At 41.5% G+C, this 19,146-nt stretch overlaps 2 protein-coding genes across 7 annotated transcripts in view; both read left to right on the top strand.

Annotated features, from left to right (window-relative positions):
* Positions 1–19,146, top strand: part of nbr1b (NBR1 autophagy cargo receptor b) — a 609,335-nt gene that overhangs the window by 181,201 nt on the left and 408,988 nt on the right. For 4 of the 6 annotated variants that reach the window (XR_007938740.1, XM_051941286.1, XM_051941285.1 and 1 more), the window contains exons 14-15: positions 6,272–6,382; positions 15,453–15,528. Coding sequence is in view for 4 of the 6 variants with exons in the window: in XM_051941286.1 (XP_051797246.1) it covers positions 6,272–6,382; positions 15,453–15,528 (187 nt within the window). In the remaining 2 variants the exon portion in view is untranslated. The remainder of the gene's footprint in view (positions 1–6,271; positions 6,383–15,452; positions 15,529–19,146) is intronic. The other 2 variants (XR_007938739.1, XM_051941287.1) reach the window with 1 other exon arrangement.
* The window catches only part of LOC127531607 (general transcription factor II-I repeat domain-containing protein 2), a 308,653-nt gene that overhangs the window by 148,073 nt on the left and 141,434 nt on the right, over positions 1–19,146 (top strand). The window lies entirely within an intron of this gene.

Raw genomic sequence — 19,146 nt, 5'->3', positions numbered from 1 at the left:
TCAACCCAATCTGGAGCAGGTAGAAAAGGATGGCTTGGCCTACTTTGTGCAGCGTTGACTGGATTGTAGTGTCCTTTGACTGGAACACAGTAGTTGGGCCAGAAAGTTCTTCACGACAGACTCAGCCTGTCTCATCCTGAGGATTGATTACATCAGGCCCAGTTAAGAGACTGTCGTTCAGAGAAAAACCATGAAATTTGGACGACCAATCAAATACGACTCTTAGCTTGTCTGGCTTTCTGGGGTGAAAGATGCTGTGATGCGAAGGTACAACTCTCTCTCAGATGCTGTAGGGGTGGGTTCTGCATCACTCTTGTTAATTGTTTCCTCCATGAATTTAGCATATTGATCATAATATTGTTTATTGGCCTTTAATTTCTTCTTAAGGCGAAATTTGGCTAGCCTCTTGTTGTTTGGTAGGTTTGGTGGACTGTTGCTTTGAAAGGGAGGGGCATCTCATAATGTCCAGTTTTCTTCTGTGTGATGTGCTCACTGAGAAACTGTATGAAATTAACTTCATCCTGTGACACATACACCCCCTGTCAAAAGTTTTAGGATGCTTTCTCATTCATTTGAATGAGAAAGCGTCCTAAAACTTTTGACAGGGGGTGTATTTATCTTCATAAGTGTGGTGTTCAAAGAAAATGTGCATGGTAAGAAACAAGGTTGCATTGTTAAATGCCAATTTGGGTTTACGGTTTAGCTTGTTACTTATAACCACCACAAGAGGGTGGTAAGGCAACCGGGAGTGCTCTGTGTGTACGACAATGTAGCCAGACAAGAGAAGAAGAAGCTGTGTCAAGACAGCATGAAACGGATGTAAATAAACTACGCCACTGTTCGCTAACTGTTCCTTTCTCCTACATCGTTTTTCCACCTTTGTGCCGACTCCACTACATCTGTTATAAACACAACAATAAGTTCTCTCAGTGAAGTCTGATTCTCGGACTTTTAGAACATCTGTTGCTGGTGGAATTGGCAGTTCTTTAACGGTGAGCCGATGCACAAAGCTCTGACTTCCTTGCCTGTCTAGGTGGGGGTTTGATAAGCCAATGATATTCCATCCTAGTTCTGATTTCTGTACAAATGGTTGTTTTTTGTCACCAGTGATAACCTCAAGAGGAGCCAGTGCTGCTGAACAATCATATCCAATTAGGAGCGCTACATCACAGTCTTGAAGGGGTGGTAGCTCATCTGCCAAGTGTCTGAGATGAGGCCACACTAACACTGTTTCCTTTATTGGGAAGTAAGACTTGTCCACTGGGATAAAGTCAAGGCTGTAGGCCTGCTGTAGTTTGATGTGGTTCTCTGAGTGTAGTCCTTGAACTTGAAGACCATGGACGTTTTTGCTAGATATGATTGTGACAATGGCTGTCATAGTACTAAGTTTCAGTTTTACTGGTTGGGCATCAACATTCAGTTTGTTCAGTAAGTCTTCTAAGACAGACGTCGAGTCACTCTGTGTGTCCAGCATCGCATATGTAAGCATTTCTCTGTGTGGCACTTGTATTGAAGACACAAGGACTGGGACGATACTTGAAGTAGCAGAAGCATGTTGTTTTGATGTATGAGATACAGCCTTGTGCATTTCCTGGTTTGCAGGTTCTTCTGTGGAAGTGGAGCTATTCCCTGCAGCTTTCACAGGTCTTTGTTTCCTGTTTTCTCACAGGTTGGGTGACAACGGTTACATATGTTGAATGTGCGTCATCTCTTTGGTCATGTGACCCTTTCTCAGGCACCCAAGGCAGAGCCAGTTTTCATGGATGAATGCCTTTTTGTCTTCACTACTCTTCGCTGTGAAGGTGGAACACTTCGTAATGCCACGAGCTTCACTTTTACAGACAGAGCAAGGTGATTTTGGTTTACTGCTGTATGTTTTTTTTGTTTTTCTTGAGCAAAACTCTTGTATTTGTGTTGAGAGATTTGCTCTCTTTGGTGATCTGTAGCCTTGAAATTTATCAACAATGGAGAAGCAATGGGTTACAAGCGATCTGTGCCTCTTTGCTCAGGAACTCTGTGAAGCATGCAAGATCTGGATAGTTTTCAGATGTGTCAAGTTCCTACACAACAATTTCGACTCCACTTGTGCATGATCCATTCTGGTAGTTTTTTGAGCAACTTGTGGTTTTTCTCAAAATTGTTAAGGATAGCTAGGCCTTTGACATGCTGGATCGCTTCAGTGCAGCCTTGGAGGAAGTCAGCGAACTCCCGTTGTGCTAGTGGGTCATTTGTGTTGATCTTTGGCCATCTCATGAGCTTATCTTGGAAAGCCTTTTGTATGATGAACAGGTTCCCATATCTGTCCTGTAAGATGTTCCACGCTCCATTGTATGCAGTCTCTGAATCTCTATAAAAGAAACTTTCTACAGCTTTGCGCGCCTCTCCAGCAAGATAATTTTTGAGATAAAACATCTTCTCACTTGGTGGAAGGGGTTTCTTGTCGATAGGAACTATGAATGACATCCTCCAGTCAGTAAACCTTAAAGGGTCACCACTGAACGCAGCTGGCTCAGGGACCGGCAAGTGGTTCAAGCTTAATGAACTAGTGATTGCTTTAGATAGACTGACAGATTCTTCGGTCATTGTCACTTCAGGAAGAACTGCTGGACAAGGTTGGAATGATGCAGCTTCTGGATTCAATCGAGGTTTAGTTTCCATTCTGTTGCAAGCAGAGTTAGTTTGGTCATGAATCTCTTCATCATGCACGTTATATGCTCTTACACGTGTTGCTGCTTGTAACTGCTACAATTTTGCTCTCTCTTGTTCCAACTGTCATTGCATTTCTTTTTGTTTCATATGTGACACCATTTTTAACTCTAAGTTTCCATTCTCTCTCTAACTTGTGAAGATGTGCTTGTTGTGCTTGGATTTCTTTCATGGCTTTTGCTTGTTCCAGCTTAGCAGCAAGCTCTGTGTATCTACTCTACTGCTGTGGGAACTGACTGAGCTGGAATGGTTGCTTGAGCTCTCAGATGACTCTGATAAGTCTACAGTTTCAGTTATGGTGTGACCAAAGACAGACCCATATTCATCTTTGTTTAATCTTTCTCTTACTCTTTCTTTCTCAAGTTGGTCAGAATAATCTTGATTAATAGTCTCTAGATGGTTACTAATGACGCTGGAAAAAGGACAGGCTACATGTATCGCTGGAGATACTGAGGGACAGTCTCGCTCAGTATCAGAGCACTGTGAAGGAGGCTAAATCCCAATATCTGTCAGATATTATCTCGACTAATGGACACTGCCCCCGTGTGTTGTTCAGTACAATTAATTCTGTTGTGAGCCCCCACACTAATCCCCCACTGTTTCCACATGTGAGGGCTTTCTATGCTTTTTTGTGGACAAAGAGATGTCTGTGAGAGCTCTGAGCAGCAGCAGTAACAGCCCAGACCAGTCTGCTATAACCCCACTCTTTCCAGTGCTTGACCACTTTGAGCCCATCTCCCTCCCATCCCTTACTGATGTAGTAAAACACATGAAAACAACAATTTGCCCTTTGGATGTTTTCCCAACTAAACTGCTTAAAGAGGTCTTTTCCACTGTTGGGCCTGTCCTTGTGGTTTTAATGAACACTTGTCTTAGCTCAGGATGTGTCAGAGCGGATTCTTTGGTACTGTTAATGAGGAAAAAACACTCGGAGACAAGGATGACTCAGAGTCAAAATATTCATTTAAGAATATTTAGTAAAAACGCATTGGATAGTACAGAAATGCATGCATGCAGACTCTTTGTTGTTCTAACTGACATCAGACTGGCTAAAGTAAGACAATATTCCTCTGCATGCAGCTGTTCACAACAAAGAGCGAATTCTAAACTATTACATGAGTTTTTAACTAAGAAGCTGTTGTCTTCTGATTGGTTCACACTGCCGGATGTCTTCAGTCTTCGTCCAACCACAGCCGTCTTCACCCTGTATTGAGAGTACTTTGCATGTGTGTGTATGTGCCTGCCTGAGGTGTGACTTCCTGTGACCTTTCCACAGACTACAACTCAGCTCTCTGCAGACAACAGGTCTGAGCTTCTTGCTCAATTTATGCTGAGCTTTGAGTTTTATTAATTCAGCTTATTAAATTTATATTTAATAATACTACAACAATATCAATAATTTAATTATTTGTATAAGGCAGATTAATCTGATTTTATCCCTATTTTAATCTAGGATCCTCATAGGTTAATGTAAGATTTCTATGCCTGTCCCCAATTTACAGTTAATTTAAGACATTGTTGATTACATTTTCTTTTAAGTATTTTTCTTATGAACATTATATTTTAATCTTAATTCCCCAATATTGTTTTATGGTTTAATACTTTAACTTTTATTCTTGTTTAAACATCTAGCTGTTGTTTGAACCTTTTGCCCTGTCTCTGTCCTCTGTGAGTACGTGACAAGTTGCACATCTCTGTAACCGCAGACCCCCCTCTTTCTTCCAGGTATTGCATAGTTTTAACGGATGTTCTTCACTTTTATTTTAAAACTGTCACCTGTCCACGCTAAACTGCCATCCTAGATGCTATTCTTATTTCAGTTTTTCAGTTTGAAGCGACAGGGAGAGTTTTCCCCTCAGCTCTTGAAAGGTCAGTTTTAACCACAAGCCTTTTAGTCAAGTGGAGCATCAAGCATTTACCTTAAACACACTTTCCTTTAAGTTAGACGTTGAAACCTGCACAACCTGCTTAGATCAACACTTTTCCAGGTTACGAGCAAGAACTCAAACATGCATTCATAAGCACTTTAATATATTTGATTATAGGGTTAATACAAGTTGCAAGCACATTAATATATGATTAACACATAATATGATCAAACGAAGGTTAATAATGAATATAAGTAATAAGTAAAAGAGTAATTAAATGATGATTGTAAGAAATGAATAAAAGTAATAACATGATGATCATGAGTAATAAGCAAAAGTAATTAATATGATGATTGTAAGTAAAAGTGATAAAATGATGATCATAAGCAATAACTAAAAAGTAATTAAAATGATGATTATAAGTGATAAGTAAAAAAGTAATAAAATGATGACTGTAATTGATAAGCAAAAGAGTAATTAAAATGATTATAAGTAATAAGCAGAAAGCAATAAAAACATGATAGTTTAATAGATATGTAAAATGAATATTCCCCACAGATGTGTTCCAGTTTCTTTTAAACATGCTGTTGTGAGACCACTTCTTAAAAAGCACATCTTGATGCTAATGTTTTATCTAATTATAGACCTGTTTCTAACTTGCCTTTTATCTCTAAAGTCCTCGAGAAAACTGTTTTTATACAGTTACAGGCATTTTTAGAAAATAATTTTATTCTGGAAAAATTTCAGTCTAGTTTCAGATCACGGCATAGCACAGAGTCTGCGCTGCTTAAAGTTCACAATGACATAGTTGTGTCCGTTGACTCCAAGCCTCCTATTGTCCTGGTGCTGCTTGATTTAATGGCAGCATTTGATACAGTAGACCATTCTATTTTCTTGTCCGGCCTGAATAATTCTGTTGACATCCATGGAACTGCATTCAAGTGGTTTGAGTCTTATCTGACCAACAGGACTTTTTCTGTTATGATTGGTGACTTGTCCTCCTCTGTTGCATCTCTGTTTTGTGGAGTTCCCCAGGGTTCCATTTTGGGCCCTTCGCTTTTTTCACTCTATATGTTGCCACTGGGGTCAGTCATAGCAAGGCATAATTTAGCATTTCACTGCTACGCCGATGATCTCCAGTTGTACTTACCAGTGTTACCAATCAAAAGTGGTGCTCTTCAGTCCTTCACAAACTGCATTAATGACATCAAGTCATGGCTGGGGAAAAATTTCCTCCATTTAAATGAGGACAAGACCGAGTTCATTTTATTTGGTGATAATGTTCTTGCGGATTCGGACTCCTGTGTTTTTAAAGCTAAAACCGTCTGTGAAGAACCTTGGGGTTATTTTTGACAGCAGTTTTACTTTCACCAAACAGATCAATAGTGTGGTCAAAGCAAGTTCTTATCAATTATGTATTTTATCTAAGGTAAAACTTTGCCTCCAGTTGGTGCAAAATGCAGCAGCCCGTTTCCTCGCGAACACTTCAAGGCACCAGCACATCACCCCAGTCCTCTTTTCCCTCCACTGGCTTCCAGTTTCTTCTAGGATAAATTTTTTAATTTTACTTTGTTTTTACAGCTCTCAATGGCCTTGCGCCTATTTATTTAAAGGAACTTCTGGTACAAAGTTCAGATTGCTCAGGCGCAGGAAATGAACAGACGGTCTTTGAATGCAACACAGACTTTTATTTACAGAAGTTCCAGGAACTACAAGCTGAGAGTGGAACTACAACAGGAAATGGAAGTGGAGACTATAGGCTCCAAAACTTATGGCGACAACTAGTGGCCAGGAACTACAACAGCAAGGTATGAACTAATAATAAATCTAACTCACGATAGGTAACACCTAGGCAAAAAAGATAGTGATACTAGGTGAAAGGAAAAACTACGACTAGGTTCTAGGGGAATACTACGAATTACGAATACTCTGAACGATGCTCTTAACGAGAGCAAAAACTACCGTCAAACAACTAACTCACGAACACAACTAGTGATGCTCAGGCCGGGTTCACAGCTGAGGAAGCCGGAGTGCTGGGACCAGGTGGTGGTAGGTAAACAGCGACGACAGATGAGTGGACTGGACGCCAATGGGTTTATAACGAGTTAGGTGAGATTTTCGTCCTTGCAGAAACAAAGACCAGAATCCAATATAGATATATATCCAATATATATGGAAGGCACAACCAGGAGTAGGTGGAGCCAGTACTAGGAGAGATGAAAACAGCGAAGATTAGTAACTCTGCATGCTGTAAGTGTTCCGCATGAAGCAGAACTCAGTTCAGCTCTCCAGACACGGATGTCTTGTTCCTACTGGTTCACATGTGTCCACACTTGCCAGTTTCTACAGTCTTCCTCCCTGGAAAGGGCAGGCTGAAGAGGAACATTTCTGTCTGTAACATATACAACAACTTAGGACAAAAGCGCGCTTCTGTACTGTTGGGTCTTCATGCTCTGACAGGCTCCAACATGTCTGGTAGAACCAAAGACTGGTCCTTCAAGGCATTCATGTCTTGTGACGATGAGATCCTGGATGCACTAGCAATGCTAGGAAATGACAATGATCTGCCCTCTGATGCATGCTCTCAGCTGGAACGTTTTGTTTGTATGCTGTATCGATCAAAATCCACACAACAATAAAAGAGCTTCGCTGTTTCCTCTACTCAAATCGTGCAGCCGAAGGAGAAAACCTTCCACCAATTTATGGTTCACTGGACTTACATATTCGGCATGCACACTACATAGCCATGATTTGGAGGAAAGCTGATGAAAATCACCCATACCTCCCAGCACCTACTGCATTTGGTTGGACATTTGACGCAGGTTCAAGTCACTTCTCTCCTCTTCGATGTTTGAATCCACCAGCTGCTGAGGCAGTACTGCACCTGATAAAGTGCAGAGGCAAAAGTGGATGTGAAGGAAGGTACAGTTGTCGCAAAAACAATATCCCATGTACAGAATTCTGTGGATGTTGGGTTTTCACTTGCAACAACAAAACAAGCCTACCAAGGATAAATGAAGAGTGTGAAGACGTTTGATGTCTACTGCTAAAACTACATCTATATACCATGTGACTTTTTGCATTTTTTTCGTTCATAAAATGGCTGAACAATAACTAACGTGGTTTCACTATAGTTATAAAGATTTGTTTATTGACTTGTTCATATATTGTGTACCAAGTGACCAATACATTACTTTAATCAAACAGATAAGGTCTTTGAACATTTATTTCCAATATCATTGTATGGACTATGGTGTCGAAATAAGTAGAATTTAGTGTAAACGGTAACCATTTTGGACGCCATCTTGAAATTAGGCATGTAAATCACAACTTTAGCCTAAATTTGATGATTCCATTGGTTTTCTTGTGTCAGAAAACCTATGTTTAGATACTTTGTAATTATATCATGTGTACTAGCGAAGATATTGAATTATTGCTAAACGGCGGCTATTTTGGCTGCCATCTTGGATTTCGGACCCTTAGAATGTGAAGGAAAAATGGCACCCTAATAGGTCGTCTGCTAATTAAAAGGTTGCAGAAGTAATTAACACTTTTTTAAGAGATTATGGCATTTCAGATATCTGGCAAACTCTCAATCCCAGTACCCGTGCTTATTCATTTTTCTCTCTAGTATACCACACTTTCTTGTGCATAGACTATTTCTTTGTTGACAACAAGCTTTTACCAACTATTCAAAGCTGCAGCTACCATGCAAGGGTTGTATCCGATCACTCGCCTCTCTTATTTGTTATGAAATTTGAAAATTGGCTCTCTCATCCTCCTTGGAGAATGAATATTCGTTTTCTTTCAGATGTCAATCACACTGAGTTTATATCTAAGCAGATAGACTTCTTCATTGAAGCAAACACTACTTCAGATATAAATCATAGTGTCTTATGGAAAACATTTAAGGCTTACATAAGAGGGCAGTTAATCTCACGGGTATCATTTGAAAAGTGACAGTGTAATTCTAAACTCACTGACCTCAGCAATCGCATTCTACAGATAGAACATGAATATGCTTGTTCTCAATCTCCTCATCTGTATAAAGAGATGCTACTTCTTAAATCTGAGTTTGACAATCTTTCTATAACTGATGCAGAAGAGATGATTATTAAGTCCAGCCATACCTTTCATGAGTATGGTGAAAAACCAAGTAGGGTCATTCCAGGTGAAATGACCAGATATTCCTTGGGGGTGTTGCTGCACCATCTTCAAATTAGTCCTAAATTTGCATGCCATTAGATAGTCACAAAAGTACTTTCTATGCAAAATTGTAGGCCTGTAGCTCAAATAGTTTGAGTTGCGGGGATCTGAAATTTTCAGAATTTGGGCTATATAAAGCCTCGCCAGCGTTTTTTGCATCTTTAAGTGGTTATTTCTCAGCCTCTAGACATACCAGAGAGCTGTGAGTTGGTAATCAAGGCCTCTGCATGTAGCTAGTGTCCCACAAACATCCCCAGGTGTTTCCCTACATTCTGCAGGCCACGGGGGCTTGCTAAAAATGCTAAAAAATTAAGAGATACCTACTCATGAGTGGGGTTTGGGACCTTAAAAGTACTAGAAATACTGCACAGAAGTGTTCTAACACCCCTGGGTTCCATTCTACACAAACTTGTGTGATAACTTAGCAAACTGGAGCTTTCTTGGTACCTCAGTTTCGAAAATATGAGCTCCCAAAGTTGGACGAGATTTTTAATTGGCTATTTTTGGTGGCAAAAATCTCAGTGTGGGACAGGTACCAGAGACCCCAAATTTTTCTACTGACATGTTGACACCCATTTGCAATGCATACATGTAATTATAACATACACATACAAATTACATGTACTAACTTGAATTCAGGGAGCTCTGTAGTAGTTTATGGTTGATTAATTTAAAAATACAACAATAATTTTGAAGTTTACAGTATCAGTGCAGTGGGATTAAACATGTTAAATTTAATTGTACAATGTCATGTTACACTCTGAGGAATTGACCTCAGGTGGTTTCCAGGCAATGAGTTCTGCTGTTGAGCTCTCAGCAGCGCAGTGTCAGAGTTCAGTACGGTCCTCAGGGTTGATAGAAAAATAACTGTACTATTAACAGTGGCTCTCACTGTGTTTTCTACAACACTTGCCATTAGCCAGAAGGCAGAAAAAAATTCTGAAAACTGAGAACGAAGATGTGGTGTAATTGAGTTATAACAAAAGCTTAGTTTCTGTTGATTCTTTCTGATGCTTTAAAAGAATAAAGCATATAAGCTCAGACTTAAAATGAAGGTGAGCAGTATCTACAAGTAGTCACAAAAACTGACAAAAAGGAGAAAAAGAGCCAAGAAGAAAAGAGTGCAGAGAGCGAAGTAAAAAGAAAAACAAAAGAGAACTAAAAAACAGAGGGAAGAGATGAATAGCAACAAAGGATGAAAAGCTGACTGAAGAAGCATCTAGAACAAAAGCAGTCTTTCCCTATATTCTCCAAGGCCCTGGAGAGGTGCATTGTGGGTGTGGAGAAAAATTTGCCCTTAAAGGGGGGTGGCTTTGGCTCAGGAGGTAGAGCGGGCTTTCCAGTGATCGAAGGGTCGGTGGTTTGATTCGCGCTCTGTCCTAGTCATGTGCTGTTGTGTCCTTGGGCATGACATTTTACCCACCTTGCCTCCAGTGCAGAAGAAGAGGAGCAGCCCAGCAACTCCAATATTGAAAGCGCCAATATTGGCGATGTTGCTGGTGGTCGGAGGGGCCGTAGGCGCAGATTGGCAGCCACGCCTCCGTCAGTCTGCCCCAGGGCAGCTGTGGCTACAAATGGAGTTTACCACCACCAGAGTGAGAATGTGTGAGTGACTGAATAATGGATCCATTGTATGCACTTTGAGTATCCTATATAAAGCACTATATAAATCTAATCTATTACTATTATGATCTCTGGGAAACTTGAACTCCTCTCTCTTTGTTATCAGGATGAGAGAAGTCTGCATTTCATCAAACACAACCTATCCGTCTCTCACCATGACCCACCAGCATGAAAAAGAAGATATACAATGAGATCGTCATACATATGCCTCATATATGACATAGGCTGCCCAAAAACATAGAAATGAGATATAAAAATCTTAGATTTGAAGAATATATATTATTGTGACAGAATATAACACACTGCGTAGAGTATAGAGTAGTATATAGATATACCATAGATATAACCGATTTTACATTTCAATCAACGGTAACATTGTTATTAATATTGATTTAGTCACAACATCGCCAGGCCATCCAATGTCACTAGGTGGCACTGTGGGTCAATGTTACAAATGTGAATATTTTAGTAAAATAACTTTGTTTCCATATCCAAAGGTGGTGAGAGTAGCCATAAATTGTACTCAAGTAAGTGTAATGTTGCTTCAAAATAATATCACTCAGGCAGAGGTAAAAAAAAAAGTAGTCATGCAAAAAATCTCTTACGTAGGACTAAAAAAGTATTTGGTGAAAAGACTACTCAAGTAAACTGTTTGATTGTAAAGTCTGATTTTTTAAATTTATTTTTAGAAATTATCTGATCAGACAGACAGAAATGTAAAATAATGTGCAAGTTCTGGTGTTTCCAAATAATACAATCAAAAATTTGTATAAATCTTTACAAATAACAAATTAAGGCACAAGAAACACAAATGTCTAAATCTAGAAATTATTTAAAATTTACAGTTTTACAAATGTGCAATTAATGTATTTTCTGTAATTTCTACTCTTTGTAAAGCCGTGCCTCTGGCCATAACCAATCACCAGATGGTTGATTTCACATTTCATATGTTTGATACCCACTATTTGAGAAACACTGCCATAAACTGTGTGTGTCTGTGCACGTTTGATTGAAACATGCTTGTTCTTCACTCTGTGAAGCAACGGTTAAGCTTCAACAGTACTTGGCTCTCAAAGTTCTTACAGTGAAACTGTGACTGTTTAGCAGTGAATACTAGTCCTGCATGACTAAAAAATCTGCTGCAGACACAAGAAGACCTGTGTTAACTTTGAGTGGCAGCTTCTTGATGTGAGGAAAAGTATGCCATAGATCAGTACCAACAATGGATGAGCATGAAAGGTACCTCTCCAGCTCTCTTGCTTCTGATTTTCCTTACCCCATGGATCCAAAGAAGTCATCGTCATTAGGGTGGCTGTTGTTTGTGCTGACATCCTCCACCTCTGTGTCTAGGTGATGTGTGATGAGACAAGGCCTGCAGAAAGATAAATGGTTTTCAAAAGAATTAGGTGTGTGCATTGTTCTCACTCTTCTACTGTATAGGCTGCCAAGGTGCTGATGTTTGACAAGACATTTGAACCACTGTCAGTTGTCGTTTTGGTCACGTTTTCCCTGATGTGATTCTCAGAATGTACACACGTGGACAAAATTGTTGGTACCCCTCAGTTAAAGAAGGAAAAACCCACAATTCTCACTGAAATCACTTGAAACTCACAAAAGTAACAATAAATAAAAATTTATTGAAAATTAAATAATCAAAATCAGCCATCACTTTTGAATTGTTGATTAACATAATTATTTAAAAAAACAAACTAATGAAATAGGGCTGGACAAAAATGATGGTACCCATAACTTAATATTTTGTTGCACAACCTTTTGAGGCAATCACTGCAATTAAACGATTTCTGTATTTGTCAATGAGCGTTCTGCAGCTGTCAACAGGTATTTTGGCCCACTCCTCATGAGCAAACAGCTCCAGTTGTCTCAGGTTTGATGGGTGTCTTCTCCAAATGGCATGTTTCAGCTCCTTCCACATATGTTCAATGGGATTCAGATCTGGGCTCATAGAAGGCCACTTTAGAATAGTCCAACGCTTTTCTCTCAGCCATTCTTGGGTGTTTTTGGCTGTGTGTTTTGGATCGTTGTCCTGTTGGAAGACCCATGACCTGCGACTGAGACCAAGCTTTCTGACACTAGGCAGCACATTTCTCTCCAGAATGCCTTGATAGTCTTCAGATTTCATCGTACCTTGCACACTTTCAAGACACCCTGTGCCAGATGCAGCAAAGCAGCCCCAAAACATTACTGAGCCTCCTCCATGTTTCACCGTAGGGACAGTGTTCTTTTCTTCGTATGCTTGGTTTTTGAGTCTATGAACATAGAGTTGATGTGCCTTACCAAAAAGCTCCAGTTTGGTCTCATCTGTCCAAAGGACATTCTCCCAGAAGCTTTGTGGCTTGTCAACATGCATTTTTGCAAATTCCAATCTCGCTTTTTTATGAGTTTTTTTCAGCAGTGGTGTCCTCCTTGGTCGTCTCCCATGAAGTCCACTTTGGCTCAAACAACGACGAATGGTGCGATCTGACACTGATGTACCTTGGCCTTGGAGTTCACCTTTAATTTCTTTGGAGGTTGCTCTGGACTCTTTGGATACAATTCGAACGATCCGTCTCTTCAATTTGTCATCAATTTTCCTCTTGCGGCCACGTCCAGGGAGGTTGGCTACTGTCCCGTGGGTCTTGAACTTCTGAATAATATGAGCCACTGTTGTCACGGGAACTTCAAGCTGTTTAGAGATGGTCTTATAGCCTTTACCTTTAAGATGTTTGTCTATAATTTTTTTTCGGATGTCCTGGGACAATTCTCTCCTTCGCTTTCTGTTGTCCATGTTCAGTGTGGTACACACCTTTTCACCAAACAGCAGGGTGACTACTTGTCTCCCTTTAAATAGGCAGACTGACTGATTATGAGTTTGGAAACACCTGTGATGTCAATTAAATGACACACCTGAGTTAATCATGTCACTCTGGTCAAATAGTTTTCAATCTTTTATAGAGGTACCATCATTTTTGTCCAGGCCTGTTTCATTAGTTTGTTTTTTTAAATAATTATGTTAATCAACAATTCAAAAGTGATGGCTGATTTTGATTATTTAATTTTCAATAAATTTTTATTTATTGTTACTTTTGTGAGTTTCAAGTGATTTCAGTGAGAATTGTGGGTTTTTCCTTCTTTAACTGAGGGGTACCAACAATTTTGTCCACGTGTGTATTTCCTCAAATGCTGCAGCAAGGACATCAAATGTGTGCAAGCCTTTAAGAGGTCTACAAGCCAATGCAGCAAAATGCATCTCTATAGAGGTGTTATCTACTCCGTGACAGGTCGTTTAGTAGCTATGTTGTCTGGCAAACCAGCATTCTGTTGTCGTAGCAACACAGTTCACAGTGCTCAGCTTTTTGCTGATTATGCTTTTCAGGTTCTTTGCAGCTTCCTGTATTTTTGAGCATAACATTTTCCTTGTCATTACTGCACACTGAAGTGGCAAGGTTTCCATTGTAGTCTTGAAAGATACTTTCTCAGCAACAGAAAATGGTTGATTGGCCTCACAAATGTTAGCACAAGCTTGTCAAAAGTTGCCTGTGTTACCCGCTGCAAGTCAGTGTGGAAATCTGTGTTTTGCATTCTTCATAGGTGGTTCAGTAGAAGAGGAGGACTTTTGTTTTCTGTGGGAGTCAATTCTGTATACATCTTCATTTTGTTGGGATGAACTCTCTTTGCAACTGCTCTCACAACTAGAGACTGACGAGGTACAACAATGATGCTACAGCAAGGGGGACCAAGGAGGCAGCTGAGAGGGGAGGTGCATCCATCCTCTCCACAAAACAGAGACTGGGTACCAAGCCCCAAGAAGCACAGTGACTCTGAACACAAGGGCTCCTGAACTGAGAATGAAGATAATGAAACTACTGGAAAGCTGGGACTCCCACACCTGATTACCACGGCTGAGTGATAAAGTGCCCCATGCTGGAAGATGTGCATGCAAAGCTATAAATTATCCTTACAGGATACCATCACCGAGACTAATCAACTGATGTACAAAACAGCGACATTGATCCTAGAGGTATTCGGCTACAAGATGAATGCAATGAATAACAAAGAGCAATGATCCCTATGAAGGAGGAGGCTCGAAACCAAGATCAAGGAGGCATGGAGAGAAGTTAGTCAACTTCCCAGGAAGTACCGCCTGCAGTCCTACCAGAGACACAAGAGACTGACAAGCAAAGACTCATAGCTCTGGCTACCCCACCTAAAGAGATGCACTAGAGAAGCAGACAGCCAGGAGAATAAACAGGATGTTCTACAACATCTATTTTTTTGCCCATGGCGATGCAAAACATGCTTGACTATGGACACTGACATCTGTGTTCAACTTCTATTTGATTATAGACCTGCTTTTTGGCGATTCATAATTGACTCATGATCATTATAAACAATTGTCTCAGCAGCAGTTGTTCACTGATGTTTTCGTTCTGATTGTGGCACTGACACAACTGTACAATGCACTTTACACTTAGAAACAATAGTTTGCACAGATTATTTTTTGAATCTGTGGCTTATTTGAAATAGCTCCAAGTGACTTTCATGACTTTTTCAAGTCAATGATTTGCTTTTTCAGATCTTTGCTGAGCTCTTAAGACTTTGCCGCTATAATGTTTGTGGCTGAGTCTACTGAGCGTATCAAATGGGCTTTATTTAAGTTGGCTCAGAGAAGTCACCAACTCATCATAATCATAATCACTCATGAGAAGTTAGTCATATTTTCTGAAGACCCATAATAGATCAATGAAATATGATGTAAAGTAAAAGTTCAAATCCTAACACTGCAGAAACTGAAACCAGAGAATGTTTGGGATATTTCTTAAACAGTTACTTAAAATGATTCTCCACTGATGTGATTTTTGCCTCCATCATGTTGGGAATCTTGCAGAACACAGAATAAAAGGACAGGATAGAAATAGAGCAGAAAAACTGAAACAGCGAAATCTAAAATATCCTGACATTTTAATGTATGTACAAATGTGAAATACTGCCTTTTACAGCTACCATAAAACAGCACAAATTAACATTCATGACTTATCTTTTGTCTGTCAGGATCTTCTGTCTTTCGAGCTGTTGGACATCAACATCGTCCAGGAGTTGGAGAATGTCCCAAACAACACCCCTACTGGTAAGAAGAGTTGTAGTGGTTTGTGGTTGTTGGTGGTGGGGTCCGGAACATTGACTGCATGGACATGAGAATCTCAATGATGAGACTTGGTGTTGTTTATCCTCCCAAAACTGCTAATATTCCATAGAGGCTGTGTCTTCTCCTTGCCTGCTGAAATGAAATATATTAAAATGACACACGGAAGAAGGTTTTTCTAAGAACCAAACAAAAATAAATACAAAAATAATACCATTAACAGAAAAAAACATATTAAATGTGATTTACTATATATTAGATATTTTAGTCTAAAACTCTTTGAGTACAGAATTTGCTAACTGTCCATTAAATTGGCATAACTCATCATAAAATAATTGTTCATTTTGTGACAAAGGCACTGTGACAGGTCTTCTGTCAGTGGGTCCACTCAATACACACGCAACGTCAGATTGTCAGGGTAACACAGTTTATTTCACACCCCACTCCCGTACCCACTCAGTCTCTCTCTCTCGGCGCCTCACCAGATGTCGTCCGGTGAATACTCTCTGCCACTGTCAGTTCCCCAGAAGCAGCGCTCCTCGTCTCTCACTTCCCAGCAGCTCGCCGATAAGCAGCCTCCACCGTTTCTCACTCCACAGCAGCTCGCCGATAAGCAGCCTCCACTGTCTCTCACTCCACAGCAGCTCTTGTTCTGTCTCAGGTCCTCCTCTCTGTTCTGCTCTCTTCTCTGTCCACCCGTCTTTTAAGCTCCGCTCCAGACTGCTACTGCGGAGGTAATCAGGTAAGCCAATTGTTACCACCTGTGCCAATTACCTTGACGCTGCTTCCACGCACTCCTCCACACCTCTCTCCCCTGCAGCTGAGCTCTCCCACTCTCGTCACCACATATCCCCACCGCCCAACTTAGGCCGGGGAGCCATCCGGCCTAACCAACTCCCGCACCTGCTGGGACAAAACGGCCCCCAGCCCCCTGTTCGACGCATCAGTCTGCAGGGTAAAAGGGAGAGAGAAGTTAGGTGTGTAGAGGAGCGGCTCCCCACAGAGGGCCTGTTTTATCCTCTCAAACGCCCGTTGGCACTGCTCCGTCCACTGGACCGGATCTGAAGCACTCTTGCGAGTCAGGTCAGTCAAGGGCCTGGCCAGGTCCGAGAATCTGGGGATGAATCGCTGGTAGTAGCCCGCCAGGCCCAAGAACCGTCTTACCTCTTTTTTGGACTTGGGCCGCGGGCAGGCTGCGATCGCTGCTGTTTTGTCCACCTGTGGGCGCACCTGCCCACTGCCCAAGTGGTGACCCAGATACCGTACCGTCCAACCGCGCACTTCTTCAGGTTGGCCGTCAGCCCCGCCTGTCTCAAGGACTCCAGCACCGCGGCCACCTGCTGCACATGCGCCGCCCAGCTGTTGCTGTGGATGATAACGTCATCCAGGTAGGCGGCTGCATATGCCGCAGTACCCCGTCCATGAGACACTGGAACGTGGCTGGGGCTCCGAACAGCCCGAACGGAAGCGTCACGAATTGGTACAAGCCGTACGGAGTGGAGAAGGCCGTTTTCTCCCTGGACTCTGGCGATAGGGGAATCTGCCAGTAGCCCTTGGTCAAATCCAGTGTCATAAAGTAACGCGCCGTGCCCAGCTGATCTAGAAGCTCGTCGACCCTGAGCATTGGATAGGCATCGAACCGTGATACATCATTCACCTTGCGGTAGTCCACACAAAACCGTGTAGACCCATCCTTCTTGACCACCAGAATGATGGGGCTACACCAGGCACAGTTGGACTCTTCTATTACTCCCATCTCTAACATTGCCTTCAATTCCTTCTGAACCAGTTTTCTCTTGTGTTCAGGCAGCCTGTAAGGTCGTGAAAAACCCCTCACGCCTCGGGGGGTCTCGATGTGGTGCTGTATGAGGTTCGTACGCCCGGGCAGGGGAGAAAATACATCCGCAAACTGCTCCTGCAACCTGGCAATGTCGGTTTTTTGGGACTGCGAGAGGTGGTTTTCAGCGGGGAGTGAGGTGGAACTGCCTGGCTTTGGAACCTCAGGCCCTAACTCGTCCCTCTCTTCAATCACAGTCACCAATGAAACCGACTTCGCCTCTCTCCATGCTTTTAAGAGGTTGAGGTGGTAAATCTGTGCTGCTTCTCCCCTGTCAGAGCGTGCCACTTCATAATCCACCTCCCCTACTCGTCGTGTGACCACGAAGGGTCCTTGCCACCTGGTGAGTAATTTCGAGCTAGAAGATGGGAGTAATACAAGCACTTTGTCTCCCGATTCTTTGCACAGCAGAACCAGCTGGTGGTCTCTGGAATGAGGTCTTAAGCTCTAGTTCACAAGAGCTATTGTTGTCACTTTTGACTTGGGCAGATTTTGGAGGCTGTGCCATGACAGATGGGACATCACTCTGGTTTCTCTTTGCCTGTGCTCTGGTTAGCACTGCCATGAAAGACTTCCTTTGAAGCTTGTCAATGCCCGCTTTGGCATTCGCAGCGACCTCTTTGACTGACTTTGTCGGCCACTCATCCACAGGATTCTTTAGAAACTCTGGTCCCTCCTGTCACACAGATTCCTCTTTGAGATCTTCTGGGGTTGCTCCCCTTGTTATGAGGTCCGCAATGTTCAGTTCTTCTGGAATCCATTTCCAGTCTTCAATAGATGTGGACTTCTGGATCTCTCCAATTCTGTTTGCGAAGAATTAATCCCAACTCAGATATCATAGAGGTCAGTTTCTTTGTAGTTTTTTGGGATTGGGATATTCTCCTTCTCCATGAGTCAAGATGTGGATTCAGAGTGATGTTAAAATCACCTCTGCATATGAGAGTACCTTGTGCTTCTGTTGCAATCCTGTCCAATATTTGTATATAAAATTCAGATTTAGAGCCCGGAGGAATATACACATTATATAGCGTAAACAGATTTCTGTTCAGTCTTCCTTTAATAAGAATGAATCTACCTTCTCTGTCTTTACTGGTAGATATATGCTCGTACACTAATTTTCCGGACATTAAAATGGCTACCCCTCTTGTATGTTTTGATCCATTAGATGAAGAGAACATGTATTTAAAGCCGTGTTTTTTAAGTCTTTCATGCTCTTTCCCTGGCATATGAGTGTCCTGCAAAAATGCAATGTCGATGTTCTCTCTTTTTAATTTTGTAAGTAATTTGTTCTGTTTAAGTGTACTAAGAAGCCCGTTAACATTTAATGAGATGAAATTAACCATGATGTCTGATTCCTTGGTTGAAACTCTAAATTAAATATTAAAGCTGCAAGCAGCGATGGACAGGTCCTCGCATCCACGCTGGTCGGTGAATCCACGCACGTCCACCAGGTGGCGCTGTGACTGAGAGTGTATGTCGGCCTCTGAATCGCATCTGGACCAGAGTCCAATCATACGTGTAAAATTTCAGTCAGACTGTAGCATGTTCAGAGCAGTTATAGAGCATTTCCTGTCTATCCACCAGGTGGCGCTGCGACTGAGAGTGTATTTCAAACAGTGGATGTGATCAGGGTTGGACTCTGATCAGTCATGTAAAGTTTAAGGCTGATTGGAAAATGTACAGGCTACTTATAAAGCATTTCCTGTCCATCCAACAGGTGGCGCCATGACTGAAAGGGTATGTTGGCCTATGGAATTGATCAGGAT

Source organism: Acanthochromis polyacanthus, chromosome 21 (genome assembly GCF_021347895.1).
Source record: "Acanthochromis polyacanthus isolate Apoly-LR-REF ecotype Palm Island chromosome 21, KAUST_Apoly_ChrSc, whole genome shotgun sequence".
In the NCBI taxonomy this organism is placed as follows: domain Eukaryota; kingdom Metazoa; phylum Chordata; class Actinopteri; family Pomacentridae; genus Acanthochromis; species Acanthochromis polyacanthus.
This window is presented reverse-complemented; position numbering and strand designations above follow the sequence as displayed.